This window comes from Rhineura floridana, chromosome 5, assembly GCF_030035675.1.
Source record: "Rhineura floridana isolate rRhiFlo1 chromosome 5, rRhiFlo1.hap2, whole genome shotgun sequence".
Taxonomy (NCBI): Eukaryota; Metazoa; Chordata; class Lepidosauria; order Squamata; family Rhineuridae; genus Rhineura; species Rhineura floridana.
Window position 1 is genome coordinate 187,709,346 of NC_084484.1, and position 21,210 is coordinate 187,730,555.

The window sequence follows — 21,210 nt, forward strand, 5'->3', positions numbered from 1 at the left end:
GTTCAGGGTTGTTAAAACAAAAAGGGATTGCGAAGAGCTCCAAAAAGACCTCTCCAAACTGAGTGAATGGGCGGAAAAATGGCAAATGCAATTCAATATAAACAAGTGTAAAATTATGCATATTGGAGCAAACAATCTTAATTTCACATATACGCTCATGGGGTCTGAACTGGCGGTGACCGACCAGGAGAGAGACCTCGGGGTTGTAGTGGACAGCACGATGAAAATGTCGACCCAGTGTGCGGCAGCTGTGAAAAAGGCAAATTCCATGCTAGGGATAATTAGGAAAGGTATTGAAAATAAAACAGCCAATATCATAATGCCGTTGTATAAATCTATGGTGCGGCCGAATTTGGAATACTGTGTACAGTTTTGGTCGCCTCATCTCAAAAAGGATATTCTAGAGTTGGAAAAGGTTCAGAAGAGGGCAACCAGAATGATCAAGGGGATGGAGCGACTCCCTTACGAGGAAAGGTTGCAGCATTTGGGGCTTTTTAGTTTAGAGAAAAGGCGGGTCAGAGGAGACATGATAGAAGTGTATAAAATTATGCATGGCATTGAGAAAGTGGATAGAGAAAAGTTCTTCTCCCTCTCTCATAATACTAGAACTCGTGGACATTCAAAGAAGCTGAATGTTGGAAGATTCAGGACAGACAAAAGGAAGTACTTCTTTACTCAGCGCATAGTTAAACTATGGAATTTGCTCCCACAAGATGCAGTAATGGCCACCAGCTTGGATGGCTTTAAAAGAAGATTAGACAAATTCATGGAGGACAGGGCTATCAATGGCTACTAGCCGTGATGGCTGTGCTCTGCCACCCTAGTCAGAGGCAGCATGCTTCTGAAAACCAGTTGCCAGAAGCCTCAGGAGGGGAGAGTGTTCTTGCACTCGGGTCCTGCTTGTGGGCTTTCCCCAGGCACCTGGTTGGCCACTGTGAGAACAGGATGCTGGACTAGATGGGCCACTGGCCTGATCCAGCAGGCTCTTCTTATGTTCTTATGTTCTTATGTTTGTTTCTTGTCCAATAGTGGTAAAAGGGAATTCACATACTGGGTAGCGTGGCTGCAATTGTTGTTCCTAAGCTACTGCCTGTGAAGGTAGACCAAATCATGTGTGCTTTCTCTCTGTCAATTATATTCACTAGAATTGGGTTGGCTGATAAAGTGAGTTTATAGCAGCCCACAGGGGAGACAGAAAAGGGTAGAGAATCTTCTTATTACTCAGACCTCTTTCTGAAGTGAAGGGTCAAATCTGTAAAGAAATTTGGATGTTAAAAGGTAGGGGCAGGGCATTCCAGGCAGTGGGTTGCCAACCCTACTTGGATATGGATGTCTTTGCAGAGGATCCCTAGTCAAGCTTTACCAACAACACAATCTAAACCATATCTACTGAGAAGTAAGTCCTATTGAGTTCTATGGGGCTTAGTCCCTTAATAAGTGTGTTTAGAATTGCAGCTCTTCAGAGGCATCCATCTTTATTCCTGAGTGCTTCCATCTAATCTCCACAACACTAGGCTCCTTTCTTCATACAATGGCCTTCTGGTGACTGGCCTGGCCTGGCCTGGCCTGAGGGCACTTGAACCCTTTTTGCCAGAAGTGAATTGGCTAGATTAAATGTTCCCTACCCAGGCTCCTTCTTTTAGCTAAGATGTCTGTCTTAATTTCCAATCAGATAAATGTTTCTGTATGAATTGTATGTGCCAAGCAACTGTGGTTGATGCTTAATGACATCACTTGGACCTGCCCCATGATGTCACTTGGACCCACCCCGTGACATCACTTGGGCCCGCCCCATGACATCACTTGGGCCCGTCCCCAACATCTCAGTATTTGGGATGCTTTTGACCTGGCAACCCTAACAGGATCCCAAGGTCATTTCCCAGGCAACAGGGGCAGAGCTTGGGAAGGACCTGTGCCTGAATGCTGAAGAAACTCCTGCCGGTCAGAGTGGACAGTACTTCCTTGGTGGGCCAACGGCCTGGTGCAGAGTTTGGTGTTCAGGCCTTCACTGTAATGATTAAGAGCTATTGCTAAAGCAAGTGCCATGGACAAAGTTGGTACTTTACCATGGACCCCCCGTTGCCTTGTGCTCTTCACCCCACGGGGTAATCAGGAAGTCCCTACCCCAAGGGCATCATTGCTCTAACCACTGAGAAAGACGGCCAGTCCATGGCATGGCTTGTAAACCTGGAAATCTTCCATTTCTGCATTCCTGACATCAGCCGGAAGGTGTCAGCAGATGGCAGCCTGTAGCTGAAAACCATTCGGAAATCCCCAAGAGTTCTGGCCTTTTGTTAAAGTTCATTTTGGCCAGAGGCAACAGGTAGCTGGGTGCTGGTGGCCAGGGGCTTGGTGGGCCACCCTACAAAGAAGATGCCTTCATGGGGATTTGTGTTTTAGAGTGGCATTGTGCTAGAAGTGCCAGTCTTAATCAGGGAGCGAGAGCGAGAGGGCAATCCTCTGCAGGCCTGCTCAGAAGAAGTAAGTTCCCCAGAGTTCAGCAGACCTTTCTCCCCAGTAGACAGGCCAGGGGTGGCAGCCTTGGTCTGCAAGAGACGGAGCCCAAGCCTCTACTCGCGGGATGGCTTGGCACAAAGATCAGATATGGCACAAGAGCATTGGGGCTGCCACCCCTGGACTGAAAACCCTTCCCCCTTGCACGATAGGAAGCAGCCAGTCCTGATTGGCTGGGAAGCACCAGCTGACTGTCAAGTGCAGCAGCGGGCAAGATGCTCTTGCTCATGAGGAGACCTGCTGGAAGCCTGTTTGTAACTAGCCAGGTCACACGCTTGAGCTGAAGTGCTCCTTTGCGTTCCAACACTCTGTCCTTCTCTCCTTTGCTTTCTGTATGCCTCATAAACATTCTATGATTGAACAGCTGTGTCTGCGTGCATTGCTGCCAACCCCACAGGGCTAGTGTAAACCACACACAAACACATGAGCTTGTGTAAACCACACACAAACACTTGGTTCATGCTACAAACAAAGAGGTTTGGGGTCAACAGAGGGAAAAGCACCCTGCTGTGATCTCTAGTAGGAGAGACAGAGAGGTGGGTGCTGGCTCTGTGCCTGTTGTCAGCTGGGGGGGACCTTGGCAGAGAAAAGCAAGTTTCTTTTGCCCCAAAGGAGGACACATAAAGTGGATACTATCTCGGGGTCCTGGTGTGTTTATCTGAGAGCCCCACAATCCCCTCCCCTCTGGTAGCTAAAAAGGAAAGGTGGGGACAGCAATTACTGGATAGTTTGGGAAGCAACTGGCCTACCTTAAAAGGCAGTTGTTCAATTAAGAGCATAAGTAGGCTCTCCCAGCCTTCCCCTTCTGTTACACATGCAACTCTGGGCTCATCCACATGGCGATTTACTGTGTGTCTGGTGCTACTTGCATTCCTTTGTAATTTGCATGGTTCACCTGACGCTGCAGGCAAGTGGAAGCTATCATGCAGTTTTCCCCTTTAAATCCATATCAACCCAATCCAGTTATAATGTGAAAAGGGAAGGAAAAACCATCTCAGCTTCTCTGCACTCCTCCGTGTAGGTGCTTTGCTTCAATGTTTTTTTAGATGGGCGGGCTCTCTTATGCCCCATCGCCCACTCCCTCTTTCTCTGACACCCACAAAAGCTGCCGCAGCCGCTGCCTACTTTGCCTTTCACTCACTCCCCCCTCTATTATTTTATTTATTTATTTATTTGTTTGTTAAATTTTTATACCGCCCCACTAGCATAGCTCTCTGGGTGGTGTACAACAGAAAGTATATACAATAAAATCACATAAATCGGTACAAAAACATATATATAAAAATCCACAAATTAAAACCAATTTGAACATATTAAACTAAAATTTGAACATATTAAACTAAAATGATTTATTTAGCACAGAATTCTGTCTAGCAAGAGATTCTTTCAGATAATTAGGCAAAATTATGCCAGATTTTTCTGGGGCATTGGAGTCGTCCTATTGTTGACTCCACTTAAAAGCTTTCAGGGGCTGGGTGGCCATAGAACACACAATGGTACCCTCTGATCATTCCTGGTCTGTCATCTATAGATTTTGTCTTCTGTGGCTGGTTCTGCTGTCAAACCCTCTTTCACACAAAGAAAATGAATCATTTGTTCAAGGTCACAGAGGATATCAATAGAAAAGCTTGGGATAGAAACCAGACCATGTGCTGCAGGAGAAATCCACCTCGGTGGCTCATCCAGCCATAGCAGAAGGACTGTTCTGAAAATTAAGAGTGACTGTGCAGCCAAAGAGCCATTTAGGTTTAGAGACAGTGATTACTCTAATCAGCTCTAATCAGTTTCATAAAGTTTCATGTAAATTGCACCCCAAAGCTCTCCTGGCTTCAGCCAAAAAGGCATGCAATTGACAAGAAACAATGAAACTGACAAAAATCCCTTCTCCATTAGCAATATCCATACTCTGGAGGGAATAAACATGAAAAATTGGGGGTGGAGCCACAAGGAAACAGCAATACTGAACCTTTCCAGAGGAATGCCTACTTGTGTGAAAGGGAAACAGCAGATTGGAAGCTACCATTGAGCAAGAAGTGTGGACCTTGAAAAACTATTAAGATGGTAAAAGCTGCCTCTTTAGTACAAAGTTAGACTCTCTCTCTGTATATGAGCACGAACTGCACCACAAGAAATGTTGTTTTCCTACCATGGAGATCAAGAGACTATAGTGTGCTCTGAGATTTCATTTTTATTTGTTTGAGGGAGAGGACCCACACAGGTTGTGCCACTGTGCCAGGCTCTCTTGGAAGCATCCCAGTGCACATAACGCTGCGTGGGACAGAGGAGATCAGCCCTCAGAGTTGTGGCTGTGGGTGGCACAGAGAGGGAGCTCCCTCTCCTTCTCCTGACTCCTTGGCGCTCCTGGGAATCGCTCTCAAGTAGAAGCTTGAAGGTACTTCTCTAGCAGAGTCCCTTTCATGTCTCAATCCTCCACACTTGAGGGTTGACAATAAATAGAAGGTGAAGCAAATGACTCACCCTGCTCTACTGTTACCTCAACGGCAGCTCATGGGCTGGGAAGGCAGAAATGAACCTTACCCCCAATGGCCCACCTCTCCCAGGAGGTGGTTTAGGGGTGGGTGGGTTGGTTGGTGGCCCCGGACACTGCCCTGCCCCCACCTGCCTGGTGTTCCAGGCTCTGGGGTGCAGCAGAACCCCCTCCTGCCCAGCCAGCCAGAGGAAGAGAGTGGATGGAGGAGTGGCCCCACCCACCCCACTGCCCTTGCACTTGCAGGCACAAATTGTCTCCATCCAAAGGCTCAATCAGTGTTTCTCAACATCTGTGTGAAATTGTGGCCCCAGTAAAGTCAGTCACTGTCGGAAGGCAGAGCTGGGGTCCCAATCCTGGGGAGCTGGATCCCGGAGAGTTGGGAGAAGAGTATTCGGATGGATGGCAGAGGGAAGCGGGAGGAACTTCCCCCCTTTGGAGCGAAGACGAAACAGAGGAACTGCCAGTGATAAGGTCGCTTAGCAAGGGGGAGCCTGAGCCCTCCCTGGACATTCTCACACCTCCCCCTCTTTCAGGCTCAGAGCAAGAGGGGGAAGAGGGAGGGCTGCTCACAGCCGAAAAGCGGGGAGGCAGTTTACCATCAGCCCCTCCCCTATCCCCCATCCTGGAATCGGAAACTTCAGAAGAGGAGGGGGTGATGCTTCCCCCCTCACTGCGCACACGCAGACAGCTGAAAAGACAGGAGAGAAGGGGGGAAGGCGGGCAGTACCTGAGGGGCAGTTAAGGAGGAGCGAAAGATTGCGCGCCCGTTTGGCCCCTTCTTAAAGAACAGGCGGGAAGAAGTCCCTTGCTCTGTCAACTTTCTCCCAATGCCGCAGGACCTGTATCCCTGTATTGCTTCATGAGAAAACGCAGTCTTTGTTTGGACATTACCCTAATAAAACACGAATTAACTACAATCGTTGGTCTGGTTCCTGAGTCACATCCTGGGCCTGACAGTCACTCAGCAACCGCTCCTTCCCTGGAAGGAGCCTGAGCGCCTGTGCAGTGGAGTCCCTCTGTCCCTCCGTCCATCGTAAGCACAAGGGGCTGAAGTGGCCGCTGCTGGGAGGATGCTCTTCAGTCTGCTCTTGCCTGGTGATGCTTCAGGGGCTCTGCTGCACACAAGGGACCAACCGGCACCCGAGAGTTGAAGAGCTGCAGATTAAAAAAAAAAGGATGCCTGTGTATGAGAACCTTGGGGGGAGGGGGCCACCCTCCTCCCTTTCCAGGCACATTTGGCATACTCCACCCAGAGGATTCATCTCCATCCCTACCACTGCCTCATGACCCCTCTTCTTGGTGCCACTGGATGCTCTGCCCCTGTGCCCAGCAGCCAGGTGGCACTCATCAAGCAGTGCGCCATAAGACCAGGCAGGCCCATGATCTGATTGTGGGTGAGCAGGCTCACCTGGTGCTCACCTGGCTCACCTGAATGGAGGGAGCAGGGGTGGGGGATTAGGTACTCTGTGCAGTACCAAGCCAGGCTTGAAGGGGGGCAGGGAAAGTTGCTGCCATTTTCATTTCCCACAATGCCCCAGAATGCCTGAATGAGTGTCTCCACTGAACATAAGGCCATACAAAGAGCCAGTGGCCCACCTAGTCCTCCCAATGGGGAGCCCCCAAGCAGGATCTGAGCGCAAGAGCCACCCTCTCCCCTCCTGCGGCTTCTGGCAACTGGCGTTCAGAAGCACGCCGCCCCACTCTATGGAGGCAGAGCATGGCGGTCAAAGGACATCACAGCAGTGGCTGTCAGACTTCTGGCCTGGGGAGTGTGGGGCAGATGGTCTACGCAGACTGGCAGCAGCCGTCCAGGGTTTCAGGCTGGAATCATTCCCAATCCTATTGGAGGTGTCGTTGGGGACTGAACCCAGGGGCCCCAGCAGCTGCCTTAGGATGCCAGGCCTGCTGCAGGAGAGCAAACTGAACCCTGTAAAAGGGGGGCTACTGTCAGAATGTTAGCAAGACATTCCTGGAAGGCATAAAAAGGGGGGGGAGGTGATGATGTTGGGGAAGGGGACACAAAACAGGCAACCGCCCCTGATCAAAAGGGAGAGCTGGAGGGACCAGGAGTCTTTGGTGTCCCCCCGCCAGGAGCTGCTGGTGTGTGGAAGGAAAGTGCTCGCCCTCTCGCTGGCAGCATAACGAGACAGAAGGAGGGCAACGTGCAGCCTGCAAGAGGGCTGTTATCTCTGAAAGAGCCAGCTCTCTTCTCTCCCCCTCCCTCCCCCAATGTGTACTTTTTGTGGGTCTCCAAGCTCTGCCCAGTGTGAGTGAACAAGAGATGTGGGCATCTCGGGGGCCACAGGAAAGGAAGGCAAGCCCAGCCCTGGCCTCACAGGGGCAACAGGCACCACTGGATTCAAGCCCCCCCCCTTCCAGCAGGACTTCTCAAGCCCTCATCCATTCAGCCCAGATACATTGGCTCAGTAGAGTACTCTGCACACGCTCATTCCTTTGCAAGGGAGACCGTAGGATTGAAAAGGGATTCTGGGGCTGAATTAAGGTCTGCACAACACAAGCACACCCAAATTAGACCCCCCCCTTAATTTTTCTGACCTGGCCAGGGTTTGTAAAGAGGAAAAGAGTGCCCGTTTGTCGCGGGGGGGGGGCAGCGTGTCTGGAAGATTCCTCCCATTCCAGATATGCAGGCTGGCTGGTGTGGCAGTGAGGGAGTGTTCAAAGGGGCTCTTTCTTCCAGGGCTGGGCAAATGGCTCCAGCAAATAGGGGCTGGGTCCTGGTGGGCCATGCCTCAGGCTAAGCTTTGCTCCTAATTCCCCGCCCCCCCCAAGACCTTGGGCTGGGAAGCTCACTGAGACCCATCAAGGGGGACTTGGCTGACTGGTAGTGGGTCAGCTCAACTGGGCTGCAGTGCACCCCTTCCTCTCTGAAAGACATGGGGCATCATCGTACATCCGAAAAAGCCCCCTGATGTAGCCTCCATTCCACCCCCCCCAGTTGTCCTGTGTGTGCAGTTCTGGAACTTGGGGTGAAGGTTGGGGGGTTAGGGAGACCACAACTGCCCCCCACCCCTCTTCCATCAAGCTACCATGGGTAGCCAGATGGGGGGGAGTTCCTGCATGTGCTGAAGGGGGAAGGGCTCCCCTGTGGGGCCACTGCAGGGATTGGGGCAAGAATTCAGCTGTAGGGAGGTTGGGGTCACTAACCGGGCGAGGGGGGGAGGCTGCAGCAACAGCAGCCCCTCCCTCTTGATTGGGGAGGGGGGAGCATCCCAGGCTGGGCCTCTTCCACGGCTCCGCGCGCGCGTGAAGCTCTAGCAGAAAGAGTGAGCGCCTGCCCTGCCCGGGGGCTGTGTCCTCTGGGGGGGGGAGCCTTGCCAGGCGCAAGGGGCAGCTTTCATCCCGGGGGCGGCAAAGAGCAAGACTGGCTTGGGTGTGCATGGGGTCTGCAGCGTGGGGGGAGAGAGTTAGTTCTCCCTCCCTCCCGGCACACTGGGGCCCCAACCCTTATCCCCCCACCCCCCGCAGCCACTGCTGCAAACAGTAAAGGCAACCTGCCATTTGGCCCAGGAGGGAGGGGCCGGCCAGGCTGCCGCCTTGGGCTCCCCGCGAGAAAGCCACACGACGGGGGGGGAGCGGGGAAGGGGCCGGCTTGTTCGGTCCTTTGCGAAGCCTCTGCAAGCCCAGGAGGGGGTGGGGGCAGAGCGAGCGGGCCTCTCCAACCCCCACCCCTCCAGGATCCAGGACAGCTGAGTCGGAGGCAGAAGAGATCGGCTAAGCAACTCGGGTGCGAGGTTCTGCAAGCAACATTGATGGAGAGCCCACACGCGTCTGCCCCCCGCCTCTGAACCCCTTCCCCTTTGGAGCCCTCAGGGCTGGTTTCTGATAGGAAAGCGCCCCTCCCATTTCACACACACCCCGCCATTTACAGTGGCTTCCTTGCCCCCCCTTCACATGCCTAAGTCGGAAGGCGCAAGGCTTGCGAGGGTGACCCCCCCCCGCACCCACAGAGACAGACACGGGCGTCAGCTCAGCTTGCAGGGCGATGACTTTTATTAGAGAGTAGCGCCGGGGGGGGGGATCGGAGGGGGTTCCCTGTGAGTGAAGACGAGGCAGCGGCTGCTTCTCCCGTCACGTCAGCTCAGTGGTACCGGCGGGACAGTCCGTGGGCCACCACGTTGACTAGTTTCTGGTAGGCGGCGTGGTAGGCCGGGGTGAAATCCTTCCCAAAGTGGTTCGCCAGGACGATGATGAGAACATTGCCCAGAAGCTGGAAGAGAAAGAGGACCCTGTGACGCTGGGCGTGGATCCTTGTCTTGAGCAGGGGATGGGCTGGATGGCCTTACAGGCCCCTTCCAACTCTACTATCCTACGAAGGGGGAAATGGGCCTCTGCCACACATCCTGTGCAGACTGGGGAGCACCCTCTTCCCCTCTCTGCTGCCCCAGGCCAAGCCCCACAGGAAGGGGGGAAGGGCACAGATGGCCGAGTTTGCCGTTATGCGGGGGGGGGACACAGAGGATGGAGGCCAGACGCAGAGACGGGAAACGATCCAGTGATTGGTGACTGGCGGGGGAAACCGTGTGCCATGTGCTGCTGAGCCCTCACCAGGATGCTGCTGCCCGCCACACACGCATTTGGAAGGGCATGTTCTGCCCACTTCAGAAAGCAAAGTGTGGATTGGCCCTGAAAAGCTGGGCTCAGCCTGCCCCTCTGGCCCCTCAAGGCACAAGACTCCCCCTCCCTCTTGCCCTGGGCTTGCAGGCAGAGCAAGCAGGCCCCACCGCAAGGCTTGTGGCTTCTGGCTCCCGGCAGGCTTGGCTGCATCCCGCTCTGGAGGGAGGGCAGCCCTCTCTCATACAGATGTCGGGGCAGCATCTGGTTCCCGGCAGAGGGGGGCGCAGGCACCCCTTCCCTCCCCAGCCCCCCACGCACACACTGGGCAGTCGTTCAGGGTGGGTGGGGGGCAGCCTCACTTTGAAGTTCTCGGGGTCCACGTGCAGCTTGTCGCAGTGCAACTCGCTCAGCTTCGCAAAAGTGGCCTTGACGTTGTCCAGGTTCTTGATGGCGTCTCCGAAGGAGGTGAGCACCTTCTTGCCGTGAGCCTTCACCCTGGGGTTGCCACAGATGGCAGTGACGCTGGAGAGGTTCCCAAATTCATGAAAAAACCTCTGGGTCCAGGGGTACATCACCAGCAGACTGCAGAGAGAGAGAGAGAGAGAGAGAGGTCATTTTAGCAGGAGGAAGCCACTTCTGGCCTGGCCCAAGGGGGCAACCATGACCCTGAGTTTACCAGGAAAGGGTTTCGGCACCGACGGTGGCCACATCGACTTTGCCCCAAAGGGAGGTGATGAGCTGCCTCTCCTCGGAAGTCCACTGCACCATGGTGACCGCTGTGGCTTGGGAGCGTCTCTTGCCAGAAGAAAGTGGCTGAGCTGAGCAGCGGGCCCTGGGCAAGACTTTTATACCCTGCACTGCAGCCCCTCCTCTCCAGGGCAGGGCCCTCTTCGCTGCATTGGGTGGGGCTCTGTGGGCTGCCCAGATAGCTGGCTCTCCGGAGCCCAGGCTGCCTTTGGCAGGGGAGGAGGGCTCCCAGGGGCCTTGCCGGGGTGTGAGTTCCACCCCTGACTCTTTGGGGGCTGCATCTGAGGGCTGACACCACCTGGAGAGGGTACCTCAGACATTGGTTCTGTCGGGTTCCAAAGGCCAGGTGCTCTGCCTTCCCCTTTGCAATTTAAGGAATCTCCACCAGGGCAGTGTTTCGCTCTTCAGTGCTTGAGCACTGGAATGCAGAACTTGGCATTTTATTTTATTTTTAAAACCACTTCGGGTCCCCTCCTTGCAGCCTAAGACCCATTGCTTCTGGACTCAGTCTTAATTCTGATCTCTCCATGCTGAAGATGGTTTTTCAAGTACTCAATACTAACCATCCATGATATTTCAATATAAGATTGTGTACTTTCTTATTCTTTGTTAGATACCTTCGTTAGGTACTGTCTTGATGATTTGATTCTTTTATGCATTGAAGTCAACTGAATCACACGCAGAGTCTGCAGTGAGGGCCTCCCTGTGCATTTGGGAGGGTGGTGCCAGGGGGCCTCTTGCCTTCCTTGCAGCGTGTCTAACTTGGCTCGCTGACTTGAGTCTCTGGTCCTTGCAGCACAGCTGATTTCTGCTTGGGATGCAGAGAACAATCTGGCTCACTCTGGTGAGGTGAAATGTGCGCACGGGGGGGGGGATTCCTGCCAGCATCGAGTATGGCAACACCCCACTGGCCAACTCTTCCACAGGGGCAGGGGCAGGGCAAGTACTGCTGTCATGCCAAAGCAAAGCCCAGGTCAAATGCCTCAGTGGAGCCATGCACCCACCTCCCGGGGGCCGTGTTCCCCTCCGCCCGGCCTGTCCCTCTCTTCCTGCTGTGTCTTGGAGGCAGGGATGCATGCCAACCAGGAGGGCCCGCGCTTCCTGGGGTGACGCCTTCTCTTCTCAATTTGCTCCAACATCAGACATGTGGACACTTCACGTGGCCAAGAAGGCAACTGTTTGCAACGTGGCCAGGGGGTACCTTATAGCCAAAGCAGGATGCGGGGAGGAAGACCCTGGCAAGTTTGGGGTTCCCAGTTCCACACCAGTAGTGAAGTGGCAAATTCAAAAGTGCAGGGTCCTTTCTCTTTGCCACAGTCCCACCCCCTGCCCCCACCACATTTTTTTTGCTGTGGGGCCAAGAATGAGAACCTTGTTAATTCCTTATCCCACAACAACAGAAGTCCCTAGGAGCCAATAAGCATGAAAGGTGAGAGTATTAGCTACTGAGAAGAGTCTTCTCAATGACCAATTCACCTCCTTTCACTCTGATTGGCTCCAATCCGCAGGAAAGGACAAAGAAGCATGTTAGAAGACTCTTCTCAGTGGCTAATGCACACCCTTTCATGCTGATTGGCTCGCAGGATGCTGGAGACATTGGGACCCTGCTGGGACCCTGCTCCCAAAAAAGTAAAGACCTGAGACCCCAAACAACTACACCCCGGAGGACAAAAAGGCAGAGAGCCATTCACTGACCTTGGTGGGCAGCAGAAGCAAAAGGGGTAGAAAGGGCACATTTATTTAGGCAAAAAGTCCGGAACCTATGGAACTCATTGCCACTGGCCCAGGTGAAGCAGGGTCGCAGTGGTGGTGGTGTGAGACTAGTGGCCCTTTCTGTCTCAGGGAAGGGGAGCGGCTGGTGCAGGCAGAGTCACTAAAGTAGGCTATGGGGTGGGGAGGGCTGCCTCGGCCAGGCCTCCCCAACCAGGTGCTCTCCAGATGCCACGTTGGGAAGCTCCCTGTGCCCTCTCCCACTCCGCCTGTGGCCCCCAGTCCACCCACAGCCCTTGGGCAAAGGCCAGCATTGTGGTCTGGAACCTATGGAACTCATTGCCACTGGCCCAAGTGAAGCAGGGTCACAGTGGTGGTGGTGTGAAACTAGTGGCTAGCTGTGAGGCCCAGAGGCACGTCCTCTTTAGTCAGATATTTTCTATTTATCTACCTCTCTGTCCGTCTGGCTAGCCACCTGTTTGCCTCAGGCGGCCAGATGCTGGGAGGAGGTAGAGCTGCAGGGCACGTCTGCCCCCCCCTCAGAGGCCTTTGGCCTGCTGGGAACAGAGTGACGATGGCCTAGATCCCTTTCCTCGCTCTGCCCAGCCCCTTGCCCTGGCTGCTGGCCTCCTCCGCCTCACTCAGGATCCCTGGACCTCCTCGTCTGCATGACAGAGATAATGGCCCTGTCCCCCTGCCTGCTGGTGTGTGAGGGGCAACGCCAGGGTGCTCTGGGTGCCACATCAAGGAGGGCCTGTATCAGCGGGAAGGGAAGGGAGTGGAGGGGACCCCCCTTGCTCTCCTTTGGCGCCTCTCCACTGGCCAGGAGGCAGCCCCCATGCCCAGAGGGGTCCCCCCAATCCACCCACACCTGGCGCTGTGGGCAGCATCTCCACCACCGCAATGCTGGCCAGTGGCAATGAGTTCCATAGGTTCCGGACTTTTTGCCTAAATAAATGCGCCCTTTCTACCCCTTTTGCTTCTGCTGCCCACCAAGGTCAGTGAGTGGCTCCTTTTTGTCCTCCTCTGGGTGTAGTCGTTTGGGGTCTCAGGTCTTTACTTTTTTGGGAGCAGGGTCCCAGCAGGATCCCAATGTCTCCAGCATCCTGTAGCTGAAAGCTTCTTGGCCCCTTGTTGGAAGGTGCCTGGGCGCGCCCAGCTGGGGTCCGAGCTCTTGCCTTCTGGCCATCGGCCATATCTTGCGAAGCAGCTGAAGACAGGAGCCCACGCCCAGCGCCTCAAGGGGCTGATAGGGCAGCCCCTCCGCCCCTCTGGAGGCAGCGATAACAGGAGGAAGAGGCGCACTGGGAGGTGCAGCACCGCGGCTGCTCTGGCCTTGTCCAAAGTCAGGCTAGGGCCACCGCAGTGCCCATCCCTGCCTGTCAATGCTGGTCACCTGCCCGCACAGGAATTCTTGTCCCCCAGAAAGCAAGCCCGGATGGGCCTTGAGTTACTGCTCCTTGGCCACCTCGCCGTCTTTCACCCACTCTTTTGCAACCACCCCCATTGAACAACGTGGCTTACGTCTTCACAGGGAGAGTAAAAACTAGAAGGGAGGGAGTTTCCTTCTCATTCCTTCCACCTACCCTGTGGTAGAGGCATAGGACAGGAATGGGCAAGAGAGGCCATCTAGACAACCCCCCCAGGGAAGGAGAGTGCTGCACAAGGAGTCCAGGGGCTCTGGAGGGCTGCTCTTCTGAGGGCCTCCCTGATCAGCGTTGCTTCCGAGGTCAAAGGTCCTCTTCTTCCCATGTGGCACATGGTGGTTCAGGAGCAGACAAGGGTGCCTGGGAGGATCCAGTCCATATTTGCTGCCTCTGTGCCTGTGGCTTGGCTGGGGCCATGGGCCGTGGCCTGCAAGCGTCATAGCAGGTAGCTACCCACCGGCTCTATTGGCCATTTTCTTGCTTTCAGCAGGGCCTCGGCTCTGGAGCTAACCCAGGAACAGGCAGCCACTGGGTGTGTGTGTGTCTGGATCCCTGAACCTCCCCTGGAAGGAGGGCTGAGAGTTCAGAGCCAGGATCCAAACTTGCTTCCCGTGGGGCTCACCTGACGTCTGCAACCTGCCCGGCTGCAGCTGCAGATCCTGCTGGCCCACCTCTGTTTCAGGCGGTGAGTTCTATGGGGCTGGGTTGGTGAGCTGGATAACCCCCACTTGCTCTCATTGAAAAGGTTGCAATAACAGACTTCTGTGAGTAAAGGAAAATACTTGCACCCTAAATGGCTGGCTAAGGCTTCCCTAGGATAATGACTCTGCATCTCAACACAAATACTGTAGAGCTGGAAAAGGTGCAAAAAAGGGCAACCAAAATCATTAGGAGGCTGAGCAGCTTCCATTGAAGGAAGGGTTACATTAGGGCCTTTCTAATGTACGGGGGGGGGAAGGGCTGAGTAATAAGTGGCAGGCCGGGCTGGGGGAGACAAGGACAACCCCCGTGATAGAGGTGTATAAAATTATGCACAGTGTGGCGGAAGTGGATAGCGGGATGTTTTTGTCCCTCTCTCATAATTTGGGGACATCCAGTGTGGCTGATCGGCAACAGAATCAGGAGAGACAAAAAGTAAGTCCTAGTTCGCACAATGCATCATTAATCTACGAAATTCCCTCTGGTGATGGTTGCTGGGCTAACGTGATGGTTTGAAAGGAGGCGAGGACAAATCGCTGATGATAGAGGAGGAGGAGGGGAAGAGGCCTTTCCGTGGGCACAAGACACAATGGCCACAAACAGCACTTCCGTGCCCAGAGGCAAGTGTGCCACTCAGTGCCAGTTGCTGGGGAGGGCAAAGACCGCGGGTGGGGAGGCGGGCTGCTGCATTCACAGCCTGCTTGTCAACTTTCCTGAGGCATTGGTTGGCCCCTGCAGGAAATGGGATGCCTTGGCTCTGATCCGGCTCTCCTCATGTTTCTTTACTCTCAATGCCAGCTTGGCATCATCATCATCATCATATTTGTTGTGTCTGAATTCCTGCCCAGCAATGCCCATGCGATCTGCAACACAGTCATTTTATCTCCGCCAGAGAGGAGGCTCTGCCCTTGGCAAGCTGAGCTATCGCAGGAGCCAGGCCTGACTCAGCCGTGACTCAGCAGGGAAGGAGATGGGCAGATGTGCAAAGTCATTACATGTGCTAGCAGCCACCTCCTGCTAGCAAAACAAGGACAAGGAAGGGGAGCCGCTGTGTGAAGGCAGCGGAGGTGGAGCTGCAGGGGCCCCAAGCATTTACTGTGCATCAGTCTCCAGGAAGGGATGATGATCTGCCTATCAATGGGATCCTTGGCCAGGTCTCAGTCTGGTTTGATCAGGGTCACAGCTGTTTATTTATTTTATTATTTATTTAGTTTAATTTATATACCGCCCTAAGCCCGAAGGCTCTGTGGGCGGTGTACAAAAAGATAAAAACAAGCACAATATATAAATACAATAAATACAATAAATACTAATAATAATAAAAAAAACCAATAATGAACCAAACAACATCCAAAATACGGAAATGCTGTTTAAAATACACTTTAAAATGCCTGGGAGTATAAAAAGGTTTTCACCTGGCGCAGAAAAGATAGCAGCGTCGGCACCAGGCGCACCTCATCAGGGAGACCATTCCATAGTTCGGGAGCCACAACCGAAAAGGCCCTATTTCTATTCACCACCCTCCGAGCTTCTCGATGGGATGGTACTCGGAGGAGGGCCTTAGATGTTGAGCGTAGTGTACGGGTAGATTCATATTGGGAGAGGCGTTCCACCAGGTATTGCAGTCCCATGCCGTGTAGGGCTTTATAGGTCAAAACCAGCACTTTGAATCTAGCCCGGAAACAAATAGGAAGCCAGTGCAGACGGACCAGAACAGGTGTTATATGAGCGGACCTTCTGGTCCGCGTCAACAATCTGGCCGCTGCATTCTGGACTAGCTGTAGTTTCTGAACAGTCTTCAAGGGCAGACCCACGTAGAGCGCGTTGCAGTAGTCCAATCTAGAAGTTACCAGAGCATGAACAACTGAAGCGAGGTCGTCACTGTCCAGATAGGGACGTAGCTGGGCTACCAATCGAAGATGGTAAAAAGCATTCCGTGCCACCGAGGCCACCTGGGCCTCAAGAGACAGGGAAGGATCGAAAAGAACTCCCAAGCTACGAACCTGTTCCTTCAAGGGGAGTGTAACCCCATCAAGAACAGGGTGAACATCCACCATCTGTTGCAGCAAAATCAAAAAGGGGTCTTGTGACACTGATCTCATGGCATTTACAACCCATCCTGAAGGCTCAGGGTAAAGATCCAGAAGGAATCATAAAATGTCCCATTATGCAACACGCCTGGTAAAAACATCATAGTTGTTGACAGATGTGGCTGGGATAGCACAGTGGGGAAGAGAGCCTGGCTGGGAGTCCAGAGTCTGTGACTTCAAATCCCCACTCGTGTCTCCTGGGCATCAAGGGCCAGCCAAAGATCACCCCCACGGGGAGTGGCTCAGGGGTGACCTGTCCTGCCACCTGTGCAGCCGTGGGCAAGCGGCATAGTCCCAAGGAGCCCACTTGCCCCCCAGCTGGCAGTTGTGGACAAGGAAGGGGCTGGCTTGTGCAGCTGTGGCAAGCAGAGCAGGCCCTGGCCAGCTGGGGAGGACTAGCCTCAGAAGAAGGCAATGGGAAACCCCCTCTGAATACCGCTTACCATGAACACCCTATTCATAGGGTCGCCATAAGGCAGGATCAACTTGAAGGCAGTCCATTGTTGACAGATAGACCCTTTGCCAGCTCAACAGCAACCCCCCATCAGATCCCCCCCTTTCCTCACACATAGCCAGGCCCCCATAAGAACTGTTTGACCCCATCAAGAGCTAGTTTGGATTTCAAGGGGAGGGGGTCTCAAGGGGAGGGTGTTTCTGAATTGTGGGGGCCCTTCCTTTTATGCCTGTGATCAGAAGGGAGAGGGGGATTGATCTGGCTCTATTCCTGGGTCAAACATAACCCTGAAATTGACATCCACTGCTGGCCCAAGCAGGGCTTTTCTTGAATGCTTTTGGAGAGCAAGGAGCCTGCCGCCTCTGGATCCTTCCAGAGGGTTCCCTACAGATGTTTTGCCCGGACAGAATAGCCTGAATGTCACATTTTCACCCATGTTTGCCCCCCCCCGGTGGAACTCGCATCGTCCAGATTGTCCAAGTTGGCTTTGTTTATTGCATTCTAGCTGATTTGTTTGTATCAAATGTTCTATGTTTTTAATGCCCCCGTATGAGGGGGTAGGAGGCAGCAGCATAAGTGCACACAGGCTGCATCCCGGCTACCAGAGCTTCCCCACCCTAGCCTGGGCGGCTGCCACTGGTTGGAATTGCTTGCTTGTGAGCTGGTCGTTCGGTGGGGGGGTGGGACAGGGGAGGGAAGCGTTTGCAGGACAGACGCAGCCCTTCTGCTCCTGAGCTGAGGGGCGGTGGGGCAGAGGACGTTTGTTTGTTTACTTTAAAGTATTGATAACCCACACTTCATTGTTCACACAATCCCAGAGTGAGGAGCAACATAAAAGCAGAATAAAGCAGTATTTCATTTCCAGGGCAAGAGAAGCCCCCGGTCCAGTCGCCTGTGGCACCTTCAGGAAGGGCAGAAGGGACTGCTTGCAGAGCCGCAGCCAGTCTGTGTGGACAGGACTGAGCTAGATGGGCAAGGCTCCGACTCTGGATTGGGAGCAGCTCCCTCTCTTTGGGAGGCTTCTTTGGACGGCTGCAGCCCCAATTGCAGGGGAGAGCCATCCCCAAAGTGGAGGCAGTTGAGACCCCACCCTGTGCAGAACCGCAGTCGTGCCTATGGGCCAGATGGAGGAGTGGCTCCAGCGTTGTGTGTTGCAGGGCCCACGTTGCCTCCCTGTTGACTCTGGAGGTGGCTGGCTGTGGCCAGTCAAAGCCCCTGGTCTCAGCCACATGGCACTTGGGTGTGCTCAGGTAGTAACCCAGGCAAGACACGTGCATCCAGGGCTTGGCTCCCTTCCCTTGAGGATCGGGCAGGGCTTTCTTTGCACACTGGGCCTGCTTGCCCTCTGCAGCCATCCCTGTTAAAGTCAGGGCCTGGACCTTTACCCCTGGACTGCCCCCATTAGCCAACACACACAGCACACCACAACACAACATGCCGCTCTCTCCCCTCGCCGCCCTCTTCAGCCACGTGGCAGCCCTTCTGCTTCAGCCTTCAGTACCTGGCTTATGGTTACTATTATTGTTATTTCATTTTTTTAACGTTGAGACGGGATTCCTTCTTCTTATGTTCTCCCCACAGACAGAAAGCAAAGACCCATTTTCTCCTGGAAAAGAGAGAGAGGGCAAGTGTGAATGGGTCTACGCAAGGGGGGATTGCCTTTGGAGGAGCCCAAAATGGCCCCATCTCTTGAAGCCAGGAGAAAAGGGGGCAAATGGTGGCCTGGGCAAGGGGGAGGCAGGGAAGAAAGCCTGACCCCCACCTTGAGAGTTCAGAGGCATGGGGGGTGGGGGGCGGGGAAGAGGCAGGATGCTTCGGAATGCCAGTTGCTGGGAACCGCAGGAGGGGAGAGTGCTCCTTGTGCTCAGGGCCTGCTTGTGGGCTTCCCATGGGGGCATCCGTTTAGCCACTATGAGACCAGGATGCTGGGCTAGGTGGGGCCCCTTTGGCCTGACCCAGCAGCCTCTTTACGGTCTTATGGACTGAGGGAGTCCCTGCCTTCCCCTCAGCTGGTGCAAAGAGACACTCTGATGTGCTTCAGTCAGATATTCTGGGACCCACGACTGCTGGGTGAGTCCTTGCCCCGCCCCCATTGCTAAAGGTCCAGCCCTCCTTCTTGTGCCAGCTGTGCCTTTGACTCTGCTGCAACTGCCAGCCACGGATCTGGCCCTGCTGATTAGGGAACAGCTGGAGGCCCAAACAGGTCCGTGAACAAGGTGGCTATCTGGAGAGGCAGGAACAGGTAATGGGGTGGGGGGCAGCCGTAACCACGGGACTTTTCGAGGCCCCCTGCATGCCCTCACTGCTCTAGGGGAGTGGAGGGGCCCTTCCCCCCATTTGAAGAGTGGCCCTCCAGAGACTTGGGAAAGGGGCTGAAGGCTGAGTAGTGGCAGAGCTGGCAACTCAGTCTCTAATTCCCCCCCCCCAAAGTCTCCCCAAAAGTCTAAAGAGGGATGTTAATTAACAAGGGGCAAGTACCAGAAAGTAGGGGTGACCAGCTTGGTCCCTAGCGCAGCCGGGAGGGAGCAGAGGTTTCGAGGTGCAAGTCAATGTAGGATATAGGGGGCGGGCGGATTTCCCTGGCTCTGAAAAGTGTTGCAGCCTCAGGAGAAGCAACCCACCACAACCCCCTCAAGCCCACCACCCCTCCCCCAGATGCTAAATGTCTCCCATTGAACAGCAGGTTGGCGTGACGTGAAGAGGACTGAGAGGGTCCCACTTTCCCAGACCCCCAAATTTGCCAGCGGGCCTGTTGCTCCCCTGCCTGCCCCCTTCGCCTTCCTGACGTGGGGCAGTCTTGGAGGCTGTTCTGTGCAGTGGCCAACCGAGTCTGCAGCCGGCCACTTCTGAGAAGCTGCAAGCCCCCCCCCAGCCCCCAGAGAGACAGAGGAGCCAAGTCAGATTGCAGAGGGGGCTTTTATTGGAGGGCAGCGAGTTACATGGGGCCGGAAGGGGGTCCCCTCCGGTGGGTGGTAGCGAGACTAGTGCGAGGCTGCGGCTGCTTCTCCCTCCAGGTCGCTCAGTGGTACCGGTGGGCCAGGGCGTGGGCCACCACTCCAGTCAGCTTCTGGAAAGCATGGTGGTAGGCTGGGGTGAACTCCTTCCCAAAGTGGGCTGCCAGGAGAGTGATGAGGACGTCGCCCAGGCGCTGGAAGAGAAGAAGGCAAGCGTGAATCCTTCAGCCGGGGAAGCCCCCCACCAAGGCCTGCTGCTCTCCCCACGTCCCCCTGCAGCGCTGTACGGCTGCCGCCCTCCCCTCCCCCCAAAGACAAACTGGAGAGGGCGAAGGAGGTTTGGGTTGCCCAGCAATGAAACACAAGCAGGCAGGCAGAGGCATTTGGTGCTCCAGAAGGTCTTGGGTTATTGGCATTCAACCAGAGGCAAGCACCAGTGAGAGAGACCTGCACAATTCTTGGCTGATGCTCAGTGCTACTGTCCAAAATGCAGAGCGTAGTAGACTGCCCCTGCCCGCTGCAGGCTTAGCCTCTCGCAGCAGCTCCTCGTGTGACCTGGTTTGACCAGTCACCACTAATCCCCCCTCCTTTTTAATCTGCAAGAACCTTAGAATCGCAGAATGGTGGAGTTGGAAGGGGCCTCTAAGGCCATCAAGTCCAACCCCCTGTTCAGTGCAGGAATCCAAATTAAAGCATCCCCGACAGGTGCCTGTCCAGCTGCCTCTTGAAGGCCTCCAAGAAAAGCAAATCCTGAACAGCTCTATTTGAAGAACACACACAAAAAGCCAACAAATACGAGGAGCTGCCAGAAGGCTTTCTCTGAATGCACCAATGGAATACGGGTGTCCCACCTCTGGGTGGCCAGGAAATACCTCCACAATGATTTTGAAAGAAAATTATGATCTCTCTCATGCGCACAGACACATACCCCCCCCACCCTCTTCTCGCCCTCGTTGGGACTGTGACACTGATAGTGCTTGCACCACTGCAGGGAGGGACAGACCCATATCCCCCCCCCACAAGTGTGCACAGTCATTCGGGGGGGGGAGAAGCAGCCTCACCCTGAAGTTCTCGGGGTCCACGTGCAGCTTGTCGCAGTGCAACTCGCTCAGCTTCGCAAAAGTGTCCTTGACGTTGTCCAGGTTCTTGATGGCGTCTCCGAAGGAGGTGAGCACCTTCTTGCCGTGAGCCTTGATTTTGGCATTGGCACAGATGGCAGCGGCGTTGGAGATGTCCCCAAAATCACGAAACAACCTCCGAGTCCAGGGGTACACCACCAGCAAGCTGCAGGGAAGGGGAGAGAGAGAGAGATGATTAGCCTGGTGGAAAGAGGAGCCCTTGGCCTGCCTATCCCCAGAAGGGCCCCGGCACCATTGGATTTACCAGCACAGGGCTTCACCACCAACGGTGGCCACGTCGATTCTGCCCCAGAGGTTTAAAATGAGCTGCTTCTCTTCAGCGGTCCAGTGCACCATGGTGAACGGCTGTGGGGCAGGAGCGTCTCTCAGTGGAGGAAAGTGACTGAGCTGAGCCGAGGGGCCTCAGCAGA

The 21,210-nt window shown here is 54.5% G+C and overlaps 2 protein-coding genes across 2 annotated transcripts; both read right to left on the bottom strand.

Moving 5' to 3' along the window:
• Nucleotides 1-8,993: 8,993 nt before the first annotated feature.
• LOC133385698 (hemoglobin subunit beta-2) lies at nt 8,994-10,413 on the bottom strand. Its single transcript, XM_061629261.1, has 3 exons — nt 10,257-10,413; nt 9,940-10,162; nt 8,994-9,233 (listed from the first exon to the last, which is right to left on the bottom strand). Exons 1-3 carry the CDS (start codon nt 10,346-10,348, stop codon nt 9,105-9,107), a joined length of 444 nt encoding a protein of 147 aa, XP_061485245.1. The 5' UTR covers nt 10,349-10,413; the 3' UTR covers nt 8,994-9,104.
• Nucleotides 10,414-19,604: 9,191 nt separating this feature from the next.
• On the bottom strand, nt 19,605-21,202 carry LOC133385699 (hemoglobin subunit beta-1-like). Its single transcript, XM_061629262.1, has 3 exons — nt 21,045-21,202; nt 20,723-20,945; nt 19,605-19,855 (listed from the first exon to the last, which is right to left on the bottom strand). The coding sequence occupies exons 1-3, from the start codon at nt 21,134-21,136 to the stop codon at nt 19,727-19,729; spliced, it is 444 nt and encodes a 147-aa protein (XP_061485246.1). The 5' UTR covers nt 21,137-21,202; the 3' UTR covers nt 19,605-19,726.
• Nucleotides 21,203-21,210: the final 8 nt, after the last annotated feature.